A 16,445-nucleotide genomic window follows, 5' to 3' on the forward strand; every position below is an offset into this window, starting at 1 on the left:
CTCCAATATTGGCGTATGAAGGAGGCTCCTTTTTCCTTTTATATTATCCTTGAAATGCAGAATCTCCAAAAATCTTGTATATACGTCGACGCGCAATTTGAAAAGGAACATACCTGTCAAATTTCATGAAAATTTATTACCGCGTTTCGCCGTAAATGCGCAACATAAAGACATATGAACATTTAAACATTAAGAGAAATGCCGAACCGTCGACTTGAATCTTAGACCTCACTTCGCTCGGTCAATAATTGTGATCGGTTTATCAAAAGTCAATGGATAAATAACGAGCGAAGCTCGGTGCCCCGATACTGGAATATAAATTCAACCGTGAATTGAGTATGTTGACATTTCAAACAGGTGACATCAGATACTTGTGGATGAGAAAACAGTGTGGTCTACTGTCTACAGAACTACTAGTAAATGTTTGTTACTATTTTTTTGCAGTTGGGATGGGTGCGGCTGCTGGATCAGACGGTTCTAAGCCTGCATACTCAAGTGATGACTCCAAGCTCCCGATTCCTGACAACCCATGACAACCAGAACCAGTGGAAGCTGCACATCAAGGGTGTGACAGCGAAGGACATAGGCTGCTACATGTGTCAGATCAACACTAAAGTCATGAAGAACCAGATTGGGTGCCTGGACGTTCTCAGTGAGTAGCACCATACTGAATTAAGATCTGTATCTATTATACATCTTTATTCTTCATTTGAAGTACATTATCAAAATGATAAGAAGAGAAAAAATCTGGTGTGGTGCACTCACACAAATTTCCTTGCCGTTATGAAAATTGATCACCTGACGCTAGTGATCACGCGCATCTCAATTCTACTATTCAAAGATCTGAGCCAGCTGGTGACAGAACAATAACGCTGGAGACACACGAGATCTCACGAGATCTGCTATCTCTTCATAGTGAATGATTTAATAGAATCAACAGTTGCCAACAGTTTGCAATAATTGAATAATCACATTTCTCAAATTTCAAGCTTATTTTCAATTTTAGGTGAAATTGTTACTGGAAATTAATTGTAGAGATTTTCATGCTCAATCTTTTCCACTCAAAATTTTTCGTTGAAATCATTTCTGAGACCTGATAATTGGAAATTAGAAATCAAACTTTGCATAGATGGGGCGGAGCTCCTGGAATTTTTACAGATATATTTTTACTATTTTAAGTATAAATTTGATCAAAATCATTGGAACCATTTTCGAAAAAATCGTGAAAAACCCAGTTTTTGACAACATTTTCGCCATTTTACCGCCATCTTGGATTGCATTTGATCGAAATTGTTCGTGACGGATCCTTATAGTGTAAGGACCTTAAGTTCAAAATTTCAAGTCATTCTGTTAATTGAGAGATGAGATGTCGTGTACACAGACGCACATACACTCATACACACACACACACACAACACACACACACAACACACCACACACACCACACACACACACAACACACACACACACACACACCACACACACACACACAACCACACACACACACACACACACACACACACACACACACACACAACACACACACACACACACACACACACACACACACACACACACACACACACACACCACACACACACACACACACACACACACACCACAACACACACACAACACACACCACACACAACACACACACACACACACACACACACACACACACACACACACACACACACACAACACACACACACACACACACACACACACACACACACACACACACACACACACCACCACACACACACAGATCAATATCCAAGAAACACTTTTTCGGACTCAGGGGGCCTTGAAACGTATAGAAATTCAGAAATTGGGGTACCTTGATTTTTTTTCGGAAAGCAATACTTTCCTTACCTATGGTAATAGGGCAAGGACAGTAAAAATAAGGTAACCTTGTGCTATTCCTCTCCCAAATTTAGATAAGGTTACACATAGTTCGAAATAGGTGGAGTCTTGTAGTTTTTCACTTCACAAAATTTCCAGTCCTCAATTATTTCTACAAAGTTGATTTTTAATTTTCGATGCTACAAAACCAAACATGGAAGAAATATTCCATATTATTATCACTAAAATAGGAAATATTCACATATTAAAGAAATAATTTTGCAGAACCAAAAAACAAACTCAATATATGGGAATAAATTGAAAGTTGCATTTGTTCAAACACTAATTAATGAATAATTATTATTAAACTATTTTTTTTTCAATTGGGATTCTCCTTTAATAGTTATTTTACAAACTTTTATTTTAAAAGCATATCTATATCTTATTGAAAATGAATATCTAGATTCAGTTAATCTCTGGTTAACTATAATAATTCAGATATTCTCTGGTAGCACTCTCATAGCTCAGCCTCAGCTCACGTTATAATGGCAGTATTCGATGAACACTGGTACTGATATACTTGTTTATCATTCGACAAAGCAGATAGCGCGGTCCTTTTGAACCTTCACAACGTTACCAGATCGTTTTTAACAATGTAGAGATATAATGAATTAACGAAATATCCAATCTCAATTATGAAAATTCATTGACAATTATAATATTTTCCAGACGAATAGTGTGAAATATGATTGATTATTTCAAATAAAACGAGAATGTTTAGTTGATATCATATCAGAATCTGATATACAGGTATCATCAGAGAAAACTTCTATAATTATTAATTCTATTATTAATATATATTATATAGTATTATATATTGCTATTATTAATTCTGTGGTATCATCTATAGAAGGAAGAGGAAAGGTAACATTGCTCTCCTATCTTTATCCACAGCCATCCATCATAACGTGGACCTCACTGTAATAGTTAGAACTGTCGAGAGAAATTCTTTCCAGGCTGTTTCCTGGCAAACGAACATTTTACTGGACTAAAAGTAAATACTAATATTATTAGCTTATTTTTGTCTCATGCAATGGACCCTCGGACAGGATTTTTTCCGTCTGCCTGCGTCCGCTTCAACAGTGTCGACTATATTGAATTTGTTAGCTTGAGGTCAATTAGAGCATACTGAAGTCACCTTTAATGGTAAGCCCTTCGGGAGAATGGTGCACTCTGCTTCATACTGTGACCTACTGTAAAAAACCAGATCAGCTTACTGCAAGAGGTTCTCAGTTTTTCAGAGGTTTTACAATGTTGCTGGGAAAGCTATTATAGTGAGATCAACATTATATTGGCAGTGAAGGAAGAAAGGAGAACAACATTGCCAATCCTCTGTCTCTGTCTAGTCAATGCCTCCTATAGACGGTAGCTGATACAGGTTTATTGATGTGATATTAAATGTTCATTCTTGTTTGAAATGATCAATTATATTTTATTGAGCAAGAAATTATATTTTCCAATAACTCAACAATTAAGAGGAAATGCTTCGTTGATTAATTATTAATTCTACATTGAGTGAAAAAGACTAAGAAATTGTCAAAAACCACAGATTTATTGATACTTAGAAATGCATGTTAATAACAAAGGCAGATCTTTGAATATTCTAGAGGCTTTAGAGATAACAAGAGTAATTAAGGAAAATTCTCAGTATAGTTTAAATGACCAGATTCATTCCAGCCAATACAACACTTTGAATTTAGTTTTATCATAAAATTGTAAGCATACATTAGTAAATAGTTTTTCCATTTACATATTTGTTTTATTATCTTTCACACTTGTTTTCTTGGTTCTTATTTTGTACTGAGAGTAAATTTTTGTTATCATGGCGATTCTGTTGCTTAAGCCGCCATTTTGTCACACTGTTGAGTGGGAGGAGACTGTCCAGCTGGGCCAATGGCAGGCGTTCATGCCCTTAATCAATAGCAGTACTCGCCTACTAGTATAAATTCTGCTGCTCTTGTATTTAGTTTTAGTTTATCAGAGATTGACAATGGTGTTATAACCGAAACTGGTTTCTAAGTATCAATGAATCTGTGGTTTTTGACAATTTCTTAGTCTTTTTCATTCAATATGAATAATTACCACAATATCAACTTCTCAACTAAACAAAAAGTGGAAATTCTACATTGTTAAAATGCGATCTGGCAAGCAAGAAAGAGATAGCGCTATCCGTTTTGTTGAATGATAGACATACCATTGCTGAACAAACACTGCCATTAGAACGTGGACTTCACTAAAGCAGAATTGAAGCTTATCTGTATGCCAAGTCCGGCCGGCTAACTTGATTGGGATGAGTAATGGATCTGGGGAAGTGAACTTCATAATATGGGTTAACTCTCTTAGTCAGGTGGTGAGTGCTACGGTAACAAATTCAGTCAATTTCCGAGCCACCATTTTCTGCATTCATCTCTTCTATTGTCTTTCTCTCTCTCTCTCTCTCTTAACAATAAATCTATCTATAAATCTATCTCTCTCTCACACACACACACATACTCACACACTTATCTCCAACTCATTTTTCTGAACTTTTTACGTTCTTCTCTTCCATTACTCCACACCAAAGTTACTTAGTAGAATTGCATTGAATCTTTGTAGGTTGCTTGAAACTGGGCTCCCACAATGGATGGTGACGGCTGAGTGTGAAAAGTCCCATTAGAGGTAATGTGGAGAATATTTCCACTGGACTGAAACGGACTTTGATACGGATGGGTATTGATCTTGTAGTAGCTACATTCTTTACTCTATGGTGAGAGTTAACAGAATCACGATCGATCTTTGTATGCAGCTCCAATCGGATATGAACACCTAAAGCCCTGCACACAGTCACCGATTTTTGTTCGTCGATATTTTGACGTCCTTATGAATAAATTCTATCAGATTATTATTCTATCATATTACTTTATAACTAGTCCAAACAAAGCTGCGGAGTCAAATATTGTGTTTCTTACGTTCCCTCCAAATTTCCCTGTCAATTGATCTATTGCTGCTAGGCTGAAGATTTTACATTCAACTCTATAACAGCTGCAACAATCGTAGGGGGATGCGTGAAATAATGATATAATATGAGAAATTGGAGAGATTATTATGCTCTATGAGATCGTGATTAGCGAGGAGTTTTTCAATCAATCGTTGAAAAGTTATAAGGCCGAAAATCTGAGACGGAAGGGTTCTTCTTCAAAATGTGACACCTTCGAGAGCCTATATCTAGAAAACTGGGAGAGATATGGGAAAATGTTACGGATGAAACTTATCCCGAACGTTTATGTGCCAGTTCTCTCCTTTATAATACAGCGTGTCTGATAAGTCACTCACTATTTTCATACAGCTATGATTTATTTATTCATGAACCAACTTTGTTATGACTACTTTTGTTGAATAGAGCCCGCCTTGAGGTTGTGATTCATACCAATTTTCATTTGTTTAAGTTTAAAAATGCCCCTTTCTCGACTGTGGAAGAACGAGCCAAAATAGCAGCTCGTTATGAGGTCTGGGGATGTGTGGTGCGAGTACAAAAGTGGTGGAGGGCTGAACGAGGGATCCATGCAACACTGGATGCAGAAACTGTTAAAAATTGTCATTCCAAATTACTAACAACAGGGAGTGTCGCAGATGCAAGACGATCAGGAAGACCATCAACGTCAAGGACAGCGGAGAATGTTGACATAGTTCCTGAAATGTTAATGAGGAGCCCTAAGAAATCACTGCGTCAAGGATCTCGTGGAAGTGGTCTTCCACATTACTCTGTTGCAACGATTCTTGACAAAGATCCCAGTGTTTTTGAATCCAGAGTTGCATGGATTCCTCGTTCAGCCCTCCACCACCTTTGTACTCGCACCACACATCCCCAGACATCAGAACGAACTGCTGTTTTGGCTCGTTCTTTCACAGTCGAGAGAGGGGGCATTTTCAAACTTGAACAAATGAAAATTGGTGTGAAACACAACCTCAAGGCGGGCTCTATCTAACGAAAGTAGTCATAACAAAGTTGGTCCATGAATAAAATTATAGCTGTATAAAAATAGTGAGTGACTTATCAGACACGCTGTATAATAAAGGAGAGAACTGGCTCATAAACGTTCGGGATAGGAAAACTATGTTTGACACATCATCATCATGTCTCAATTACTCAACTGATTAACTTGAGATTTCGCATGAAGATTCTCAATTATTAACCGAGGATGGTTATAGGAATATTTTCAATTTTCCAAGATTCTATTACGTCAAGTTTTCAGTTTGTGAAGCTTAAAAATACACCCTGCTAATATCTCATATTTTCGTATCTGATATAATGGTACTCGTACCACAGATCCCCAGACCTCATAACAAGCTGCTATTTTGGCTCGTTCTTCCACAGTCAAGAGATTAAACTTTGTCACGTGGTAATTTGAAACCACCAAATATTTTTAAATGAGCCAATAAAATGTAATAGAACTATAAAATTGGAAAGAAGGTTAGACCTATCCAAAGAGTAAATCAACTCAAATCAAGTATTATTAGTGATTAGGAGTAATAGCATTATCAACAACGATAAGAAAACATGTATTATTGTGATTTAATAATTATGAGAACCCATTGGTAAGATCAAAAAATTATAAAGCGGCATAATTATTATTGGCGGATTACAAAAAAAAAATAAAATGCATGAACATTGAGGTTAGAGTTACTTGTTTACGTTTTGAAAAGAATTAGTCGATCTTGGATAAATCGATAATTAATAGAACCAATACTGAACGAATCAGCTGATTATTCGATCAACCCATATGACCGGTTGAATCATATAAAATTCACTCATAAAGGATATATTATGTATACTAAAGGAAGTCGATGTGTAGAAATACAAATAACTATTATTTCTGTATAAATATTTGTTATAATCTAAAAAAGCATGATAAATCAAGAGTATACAAAACTCATATAAAAACTAAATGTATTATCTATTAAAATCGTATGTTACGATTTATTTATGAATTCAATTTAAGATAAACACTCCATATATTTGTATAAAAACTTCTTTTATTTAATTTTTTCTATTGTAAAGCCGAGGAAGCCCTGATTCCCAAGGCAACCAATTGTATTGAGTCTATTAAATTGAAGGCCAATCAGAGAGTAGCTTACAGAATTATTCTAGGAAGAAGCAAAATTTTTCTAAAAACCTCCTTCTTCTGGCTTAAGATCCCAACCGGAGAGGATGCACATGGAGTTTAGGGTCTTTTCTTCTTCCTTTTAAAAAATTTTTAATGAATTATTAAGCCAAACCCTTTTTTAAATGTAATGTATGTTTGTTGAATGTTAATTGTTTGTGAACTCAGTGCTGTCAAGGAGTTCGTAATTGTAAAGATTCCCATAAAAATAGCTTTAATTCGAAAGAAACTTATAAAAATCTGGATCCCGCGTTAGCCCAGCAGTGACGAAAAGGAGCCTACCTAATTAATTATTGGAAATAATTAATTCAATCCACGAGGACATCTAGAACTTCAGTCAGTGAGTGATAAGTCAAACCAAATGAGCTCATTTTTCTACGTTCAGTGGGGGTAATAATTAATAAAAAAGCGCTATTCCTATTAATTTGAATTAAAATTAAGAGTCACCACGTGTTGAACAATATCACATAGTTCACAAGAACATTTTATAAATTATTTATTATATGTAGGAAGCTTACTTCCATGCACTGCCCGAATTCATATTAAAAGCCCTGAGATCTCATGTTTGAATATTAATTTATTAAATATTAATTTGTAATTGAACCAAGTATATCATATCAAACTTATAGACCGAACAGGTTTTTATTGTTAGAATTTTGTATTGATTGGAAGTCTAAGTACCAGTATTAAATATAATATATTTATGAATTTGAAACTCATTATTGTGAATATTAGCAAAGCCTGTGATAATTATTCAGATTTTAAAAGTAGATTATTTAAGTGAATTATAGTTATATCGAATATCTTATGCACATCTTTTTTGTGAGAATATATTTTGTGTTTTATGTCAGCATACAAATCGTAGAAATTTATTTTATCCTAGTTCATCTCGTGTTATATAGTTTGAGCTGTTTTGGTACCAACAAATATTTAGCAGCACTTAAAATCATAGAATCAATTATATTAACCTTATTCAAAGCACTCAATATTTATCATCCTTTGATGATATTCATTTTATCAGCCAGAACAAGTATATTAAGAAATTATATTAATAAGGTTCCAGTTATATCATATAAGGATCCAGAGAGCTTCAAGAACTGGCGTTGTAAGTTCTAAGGAATTTTGAAAGGGTATATTGGTGAATACTTGTATTCACGACGAGCGTTTTAAGAATCAACTAGAAACAACTATAGTTGGTCCTGATTATTCTCTAGTGGTACATGGTTACTGATAATCAGTCATCAAATATTCTTTTAATTTCCTTACTGGTATTCTTCAAGAATTTCATAGAAGCAGCGGTAAGAATTATCAATCCCTGGTCCTTGAACCTTATGGTGATTATTTGTATTTATAAAATTCATGTTTCTACCACTGAGCTAGAGCTGAGGTTTGAACCCAGTAATTTTGCGAGCCGGAAGGCCTTAATTTTTTGTGAATTTATTCGCAAAAGAGGGAATTTAGAGACTGCTCTTATAAATACCAGAAACATCGTATTATCTGTGAAGGAATTGCAATCCACAACTTCTCACAATAGCTTCATAACGTGGGACTCTATCATAAGAGATAACCCCCCCAGGAGCACAACTTCACACAATGGCGCCCAACGTGGGGCATGATGAAAAGCTTACCTACTCAATCTTACTATCAATGATTAATGAAATTATTGATAAAACTGAAAGCTGCAAGAAACATAATCTGAAGTTGTTTCGACAAGATATATCTGATAATCTATTGTAAGTTCTGGCTAAAATAATTGAGTTGCTCTTCAAATTAAAATTTTTCAAGCTGCATAAATACAGACAAACTGTATCACACGAGTTTGATAACATAATTCTCATAATAGAGAAAATTGGATGGAAATTTCCATAAAAGTTATAGTAAAAATTTGATTTTGATCTTTGAATCTAGACATTGTATGCTGACCAGGGTTATAGGTTATTTGAGGCATTATAATACTATCGTTATTCAGGATAAGACCCTAATTAAAATTTTAAGAACTATATTAGTGTAATTTGTAAGCCATATCTGTCTATGTTGATAAGCGTACCTGTAGCACTCGAAGGTCTTTTTGTAATATATGTACATGACACTTGAAACTTCAACACAACACAATTTTATCCAGACTAGGCACTATCACTGAATCCATTCTAATATTCCTGAGACTTGGCAACACACTTGGCTATTTACTCGAAGTATTCCATAATAACGTCACCATGAACCAGTCGCCGGCTAACTCGCAAATTCCTACTTCAGCGAACATCCCCAAAACTATGTAGCCACGACACCGGCAAATCAACAGCCCCAGGACGATGCAGCGGAGACCCCACGAGAGAGAGAGGGAGGCAGCATATGCTCCATCAGTTTCGACCCGCAAAACTTAGCCCAATTGTCTTCTACGAAGATTGATAACGTCGTCGATGCGATTAATTCCGATGAGAGTCCGGCTGAGGGAGATGAGGGAGTGAGGGCGTCCAACCCGGTACCGGCGTCTTCACAGATCGCCCCAAGCGCCGCCGAAGGAACGGAGAGTGCCGTCACCCAATCGCCATCCGATATCGCCAGTCAACCGCCATCCGCAACCACCAATCTAGGAAAAGGCAACATCACATTAAATTCTTCAGTCGGATATACTACAAACTTCATAGCAAACGATTCTATAAATGAATTTAAACTCTTGCTCAGCCAAGCCTTGGAGGGAGTGACTAAAAAAATACAAGAAGATATCAATGAAAACACTAAAGCCATCCAGGATAAAGCGGAGGAAAATACTAAAATCCTACAGGAAGGTATCAAAACTATGGATGAAAAATTTTCTAGCTTCAGGAGGAAGTGAGAAATATAATAGATACAAAAATAGATACTCAATCTGCAGTTATCAAAAAGTTAGAAATTCGTATAGATGACGTCACCTGTCAAATAAATGAACGGTTAGATAACGTACCAAAGGAAGTTAAAAAACAGGTGGACGTATTGGGTAAGGAGCTGGGCACCGCTATCATGGGAACTGTCATGGGAAAGGTGTTAGAAAGTAAGGGCGAGATAGAGTCGAAAGTGGAGGAAAATAATAAGAAAATAATAGAGATAGTCAAGGAACAAAGTAACGTGCAGGCATGTATGGCAAATTTAGCGGAGGAGGGGGCAAAATCAAGTGAGAGATACAGCATATTGGAGAATGCTATAGGCGGACAGCAGTTGAAGCTAACCGGATTGTATGATGAAGTGAATACACATAAGAAAATTATGAATGATAAATGGACCGCAAATGAAGAACGAGTCTCCAGAATAGAAACACGCATGGAAAATATCCCAGTCAGTCGAGTGCAGTATACACCGAATGAAGTAGTAAACGGCACTCAACTTTTTCAAAGTCTTGGAAAATTCGATAATTCCTATCGTCATATGCAACCCAGACCATTCATAGATCAAATAAAAGCTATTCAGGAATTGATACCCACCTCTTGGTTAGTATGGCGCTTCCAACTGTCCAGTCTACTACTTGGCGAGCCGCTGATGTTTTTCCAGAGCCGGATGCGAGATATCAACAGCCTGGAGGACTTCATCTCCCAATTCCTGCAGCAGTATTGGAGTAAACGTAAGCAGATGGACGCACTATCAGAGATTATATCATGCACATATGATAATAGAGGCAGACAATCATATACTGAATTCGTAGCTAAGATGATGTGTAAGAATTCGCAACTAGACGAATCTTTGGCGGATACATCATTAGCAAATATATTAACAAAAAAGCTTCCTTACAATGTTCGCATGACACTAGCAGTATCTTCGATTTCCAGTTGTGAAGAACTGATAGAACATTTACATTCTATCCAATCAGCTACGTCTGAGCCAAACCACTTAAATAATCGAGCAAAAAATTTTAATCAACAAAATAATCATTTCAGAAAAAATTATAATAGTGAAAACTATATTGCAAACGCTGGAGCAAATGCGCAAAGTGCAAAGTACACTGAAAATAATTGCAGAAACAGATTTCAATATCAAAACAGCAAACAGTACTATAGAAAAACATATTATGATAACAGAGATCGCTTGAATAGAAATAATAAACAGAAAATAACTTTCACAAATCAGGATGTAAATTTCACAAAACAGGACGAAAATAAACAAAATAATAATAGAGTAGACACATCTTTCACAGTAGCACATACAACAAAGACAACCCAAAATCAACATGCAAATAACCCACCACCAGACACACAGAAACCAACACCAAAAACTGCCGCACGCCATGCACTTAAAACGCCCTGTAAACATCAATCCCTTTTGAGCCTTATATTTCCCACTGGAGAACCATCACCGCAGGAAGAGCAACCCGCCACCGAGGAACACCAGGTTATAGTAAAGGAGTTATGCAATATGGAGCAAACATGCGATCAACCCGTTTTGAATGCCACACCCGCACATCAAGGGACCACCACCAGGCATCCGCGCACAGGACTTATGCACCCCGAGGAACCCAGGATGGAGGAACAAAAGGATGACACCAGGGAGTACCGGGAGGACAACATTCGGGATACAAGAAGCATACACCGTAAGGCCTGGAGACGGAAACGCCCGAGGCAGACACCGGACGACCGACTGCATGACCGACTACAGGAGAAAAGAGGCATGCACCGCAAGGCCGGAGGCGGAAAGTCAGGCGGAAGAAAAAGAAGTACCGCGCGCGACGATACCAGCCGCATGCACGTTTCAAACGCCCGAGGAGGATTCCGGACCAAAACCAGGATGGAGGACCGGAGATCGACAGCATGCATCCGCGGCACATTCGCTTTAAAGCAGAAGATCGGCGATGTGACCGGAAGAATGGGCTAAAGAAATGTGATAAAAACGGACCTAATAAATGGATTAAAAATGGAGCTGCTTACGAAACAAATATGGAAACATGCATGGATGATAACAATAAATTAGATTACTTGTGGGAACTAATGAAGACTGGAAAGTGTTTAAGAAGAGTGAGAGAAATAAGGAGTTATATTAATAAAATGAAAGTACCTGACTATTATATGTTGAGAGATTATATTGTTAAAGAAATGATAAATGTTCTGATATATTGTATACTATTTGTTATGACTGTGATATGGATAAAAGACTGTGTTGTGGATAGGATGAAAAATATTGTATTATTATTACTAAATGAAACTACTATTGATGAGTGGAAAGGTTATGTTGTGAGAAACACGGTAAATGCATTGATTTATTTTGTGAGTATTAGTATATTTATGGCTGCGATATCAATTGAGGAAAATATCATTAAAGTACTGATGAATGAGGGCGTGTCTTATGTTGAGAGAATCAGTTCTAAAATTTTCAAAGCTAATCTGAAACTCAGAACGATTCAAAATACACCAAGTAAATACTCTAGGCTAGCCAGGATAAGAGAGCTGATGGAGAACCGGTCGTCAAAACCGCCAGATTATTTACAGAATCAAAGCCCATGCCTCTAATCTCAAGCCGTATTATCGAGACAATAAGCGATAAGAATATAAACAATAATATTTGGATTCATGGACCTACCTGTCAACAAATACGTACCAAACAAACACCAGACAACACACTTATTTCGCAGACGAGTATTCATTTCGACCAGTATACCTGAAAATAAAGAAAGAACAAATTTAGAAACCATTTTTAACACCATTCTTACTAATGAAACAGGTGAATAAATAACTTCTAATTTAAAAACCAGCTTACCGTTGTATATCTTAAAGAGGCATCAAAATGGCGACAGGTGAATAAAGAGAAACCACTCAAACATCCAAGGATCAGCTGATTATTCGATCAACCCATATGACCGGTTGAATCATATAAAATTCACTCATAAAGAATATATTATGTATACTAAAGGAAGTCGATGTGTAGAAATACAAATAACTATTATTTCTGTATAAATATTTATTATAATCTAAAAAAGCATGATAAATCAAGAGTATAAAAAACTCATATAAAAACAAAATGTATTATCTATTAAAATCATATGTTACGATTTATTTATGAATTCAATTTAAGATAAATACCCCATATATCTGTATAAAAACTTCTTTTATTTAATTTTTTCTATTATAAAGCCGAGGAAGCCCTGATTCCCAAGGCAACCAATTGTATTGAGTCTATTAAATTGAAGGCCAATCAGAGAGTAGCTTATAGAATTATTCTAGGAAGAAGCAAATTTTTCTGAAAACCTCTTTCTTCTGGCTTAAGATCCCACCCGAGAGGATGCACATGGAGTTTAGGGTCTTTTCTTATTCCTTTTAAAAATTTTTTAATGAATTATTAAGCCAAACCCTTTTTTAAATGTAATGTATGTTTGTTGAATGTAAATTGTTTGTGAACTCAGTGCTGTCAAGAGTTCGTAATTGTAAAGATTCCCATAAAAATAGCTTTAATTCGAAAGAAACTTATAAAAATCTGGATCACACGTTAGCCCAGCAGTGACGAAAAGGAGCCTACCTAATTAATTATTGGAAATAATTAATTCAATCCACGAGAACATCCAGAACTTCAGTCAGTGAGTGATAAGTCAAACCAAATGAGCTCATTTGTCTACGTTCAGTGGGGTAATAATTAATAAAAAAGCGCTATTCCAATTAATTAGAATAAAATAAAAAGTCACCACGTGTTGAACAATATCACACAGTTCACAAGAACATTTTATAAATTTATTTATTATATGTAGGAAGCTTACTTCCATGCACCGCCCGAATTCATATTAAAAGCCCTGAGATCTCATGTTTGAATATTAATTTATTAAATATTAATTTTGTTTATTGAACAAAACATATCATATCAAACTTATAGACCGAACAGGTTTTTATTGGTAGAATTTTGTATTGATTGGAAGTCTAAGTACCAGTATTAAATATAATATATTTATGAATTTGAAATTCATTATTGTGAATATTAGCAAAGCCTGTGATAATTATTCAGATTTTAAAAGTAGATTATTTAAGTGAATTATAGTTATATCGAATATTTTATGCACATCTTTTTTATGGGAATATATTTTGTGTTTTATGTCAGCATACAAACTTATAGAATTTTTTATTATATCCCAACTCATCTCGTGTTATATAGTTTGAGCTGTTTTGGTACCAACAAATATTTAGCAGCACTTAAAATCATAGAATCAAATAATATTAACCTTATTCAGAGCACTCAATATTTATCATCCTTTGATGATATTCATTTCATCAGCCAGAACAATATATTAAGAAATTATATTAATAAGGTTCCAGTTATATCATATAAGGATCCAGAGAGCTTCAAGAACTGGCGTTGTAAGTTCTAAGGAATTTTGAAAGGGTATATTGGTGAATACTTGTATTCACGACGAGCGTTTTAAGAATCAACTAGAAACAACTATAGTTGGTCCTGATTATTCTCTAGTGGTACATGGTTACTGATAATCAGTCATCAAATATTCTTTTAATTTCCTTACTGGTATTCTTCAAGAACTTCATAGAAGCAGCGGTAAGAATTATCAATACCTGGTCCTTGAACCTTATGGTGATTATTTGTACTTATAAAATTCATGTTTCTACCACTGAGCTAGAGCTGAGGTTTGAACCCAGTAATTTTGCGAGCCGGAAGGCCTTAATTTTTTGTGAATTTATTCGCAAAAGAGGGAATTTAGAGACTGCTCTTATAAATACCAGAAACATCGTATTATCTGTGAAGGAATTACAATCCACAACTTCTCACAATAGCTTCATAACGTGGGACTCTATCATAAGAGATAACCCCCCCAGGAGCACAACTTCACACAATGGCACCCAACCAGTGGAGCATGATGAAAAGCTTACCTACTCAATCTTACTATCAATGATTAATGAAATTATTGATAAAACTGAAAGCTGCAAGAAACATAATCTGAAGTTGTTTCGACAAGATATATCTGATGATCTATTGTAAGTTTCTGGCTAAAATAATTGAGTTGCTCTTCAAATTAAAATTTTTCAAGCTGCATAAATACAGACAAACTGTATCACACGAGTTTGATAACATAATTCTCATAATAGAGAAAATTGGATGGAAATTTCCATAAAAGTTATAGTAAAAATTTGATTTTGATCTTTGAATCTAGACATTGTATGCTGACCAGGTTATAGGTTATTTGAGGCATTATAATACTATCGTTATTCAGGAGGATAAGACCCTAATTAAAATTTTAAGAACTATATTAGTGTAATTTGTAAGCCATATCTGTCTATGTTGATAAGCGTACCTGTAGCACTCGAAGGTCTTTTTGTAATATATGTATATGACACTTGAAACTTCAACACAACACAATTTTATCCAGAATAGGCACTATCACTGAATCCATTTTAATATTCCTGAGACTTGGCAACACACTTGGCTATTTACTCGAAGTATTCCATAATAACGTCACCATGAACCAGTCGCCGGCTAACTCGCAAATTTCATACTTCAGCGAACATCCCCAAAACTATGTAGCCACGACACCGGCAAATCAACAGCCCCAGGACGATGCAGCGGAGACCCCACGAGAGAGAGAGGGAGGCAGCATATGCTCCATCAGTTTCGACCCGCAAAACTTGGCCCAATTGTCTTCTACGAAGATTGATAACGTCGTCGATGCGATTAATTCCGATGAGAGTCCGGCTGAGAGAGATGAGGGAGTGAGGGCGTCTTCGCAGATCGCTCCAAGCATCGCCGAGGGAACGGAGAATGCCGCCACCCAATCACCATCCGACGTGATCAGTCAACCGCCATCCGCCACCAACCTGGAAAAACGCAATACAACATTAGACTCTTCGGTCGGTTACCTTACCAATCTTATAGCAAATGACTCTACAAACGAACTCAAACTCATACTCAGTCAAATATTAGCAAGCCAAGACAAAAGCGCAGAAAAAATGGAAAGAAACACTAAAGCCATCCAGGATAAAGTGGAGGAAAATACCAAAGCCGTACAGCAGGATGTCAAAGCTGTACAAGGAAGTGTGGAAAAGATGGAAGAAAAATTTTCTAACTTCAAAGAGGAAGTGAGAAATATAATTGATACCAAAATAGATACACAATCTGCAATCATCAAAAAGCTAGAAACTCGTATAGATGATGTTACCTGTCAAATAAATGAACGGTTGGATGACGTACCAAAGGAAGTTGAAAAACAGGTGGACGTATTAGGTAAGGAGCTGGGCACCGCTATCATGGGAACGGTCATGGGAAAGGTGTTAGAAAATAAGGGCGAGATAGAGTCGAAAGTGGAGGAAAATAATAAGAAAATAATAGAAATAGTCAAGGAACAAAGTAACGTGCAGGCATGTATGGCAAATTTAGCGGAGGAGGGGGCAAAATCAAGTGAGAGATACAGCATATTGGAGAATGCTATAGGCGGACAGCAGTTGAAGC

General features: G+C 36.1%; 1 protein-coding gene across 1 annotated transcript in view; it reads left to right on the top strand.

The window, feature by feature from the left end:
• LOC120353064 (protein amalgam-like) overlaps positions 1–16,445 on the top strand; it is a gene marked incomplete in the record, with an annotated part of 512,682 nt that overhangs the window by 327,811 nt on the left and 168,426 nt on the right. Inside the window, 1 exon segment of the mRNA XM_039435585.1 lies at positions 446–652. Within this exon segment, the coding sequence (XP_039291519.1) occupies positions 446–652 (207 nt within the window).

This window comes from Nilaparvata lugens, chromosome 9 (genome assembly GCF_014356525.2).
Source record: "Nilaparvata lugens isolate BPH chromosome 9, ASM1435652v1, whole genome shotgun sequence".
NCBI classification, from domain to species: Eukaryota; Metazoa; Arthropoda; class Insecta; order Hemiptera; family Delphacidae; genus Nilaparvata; species Nilaparvata lugens.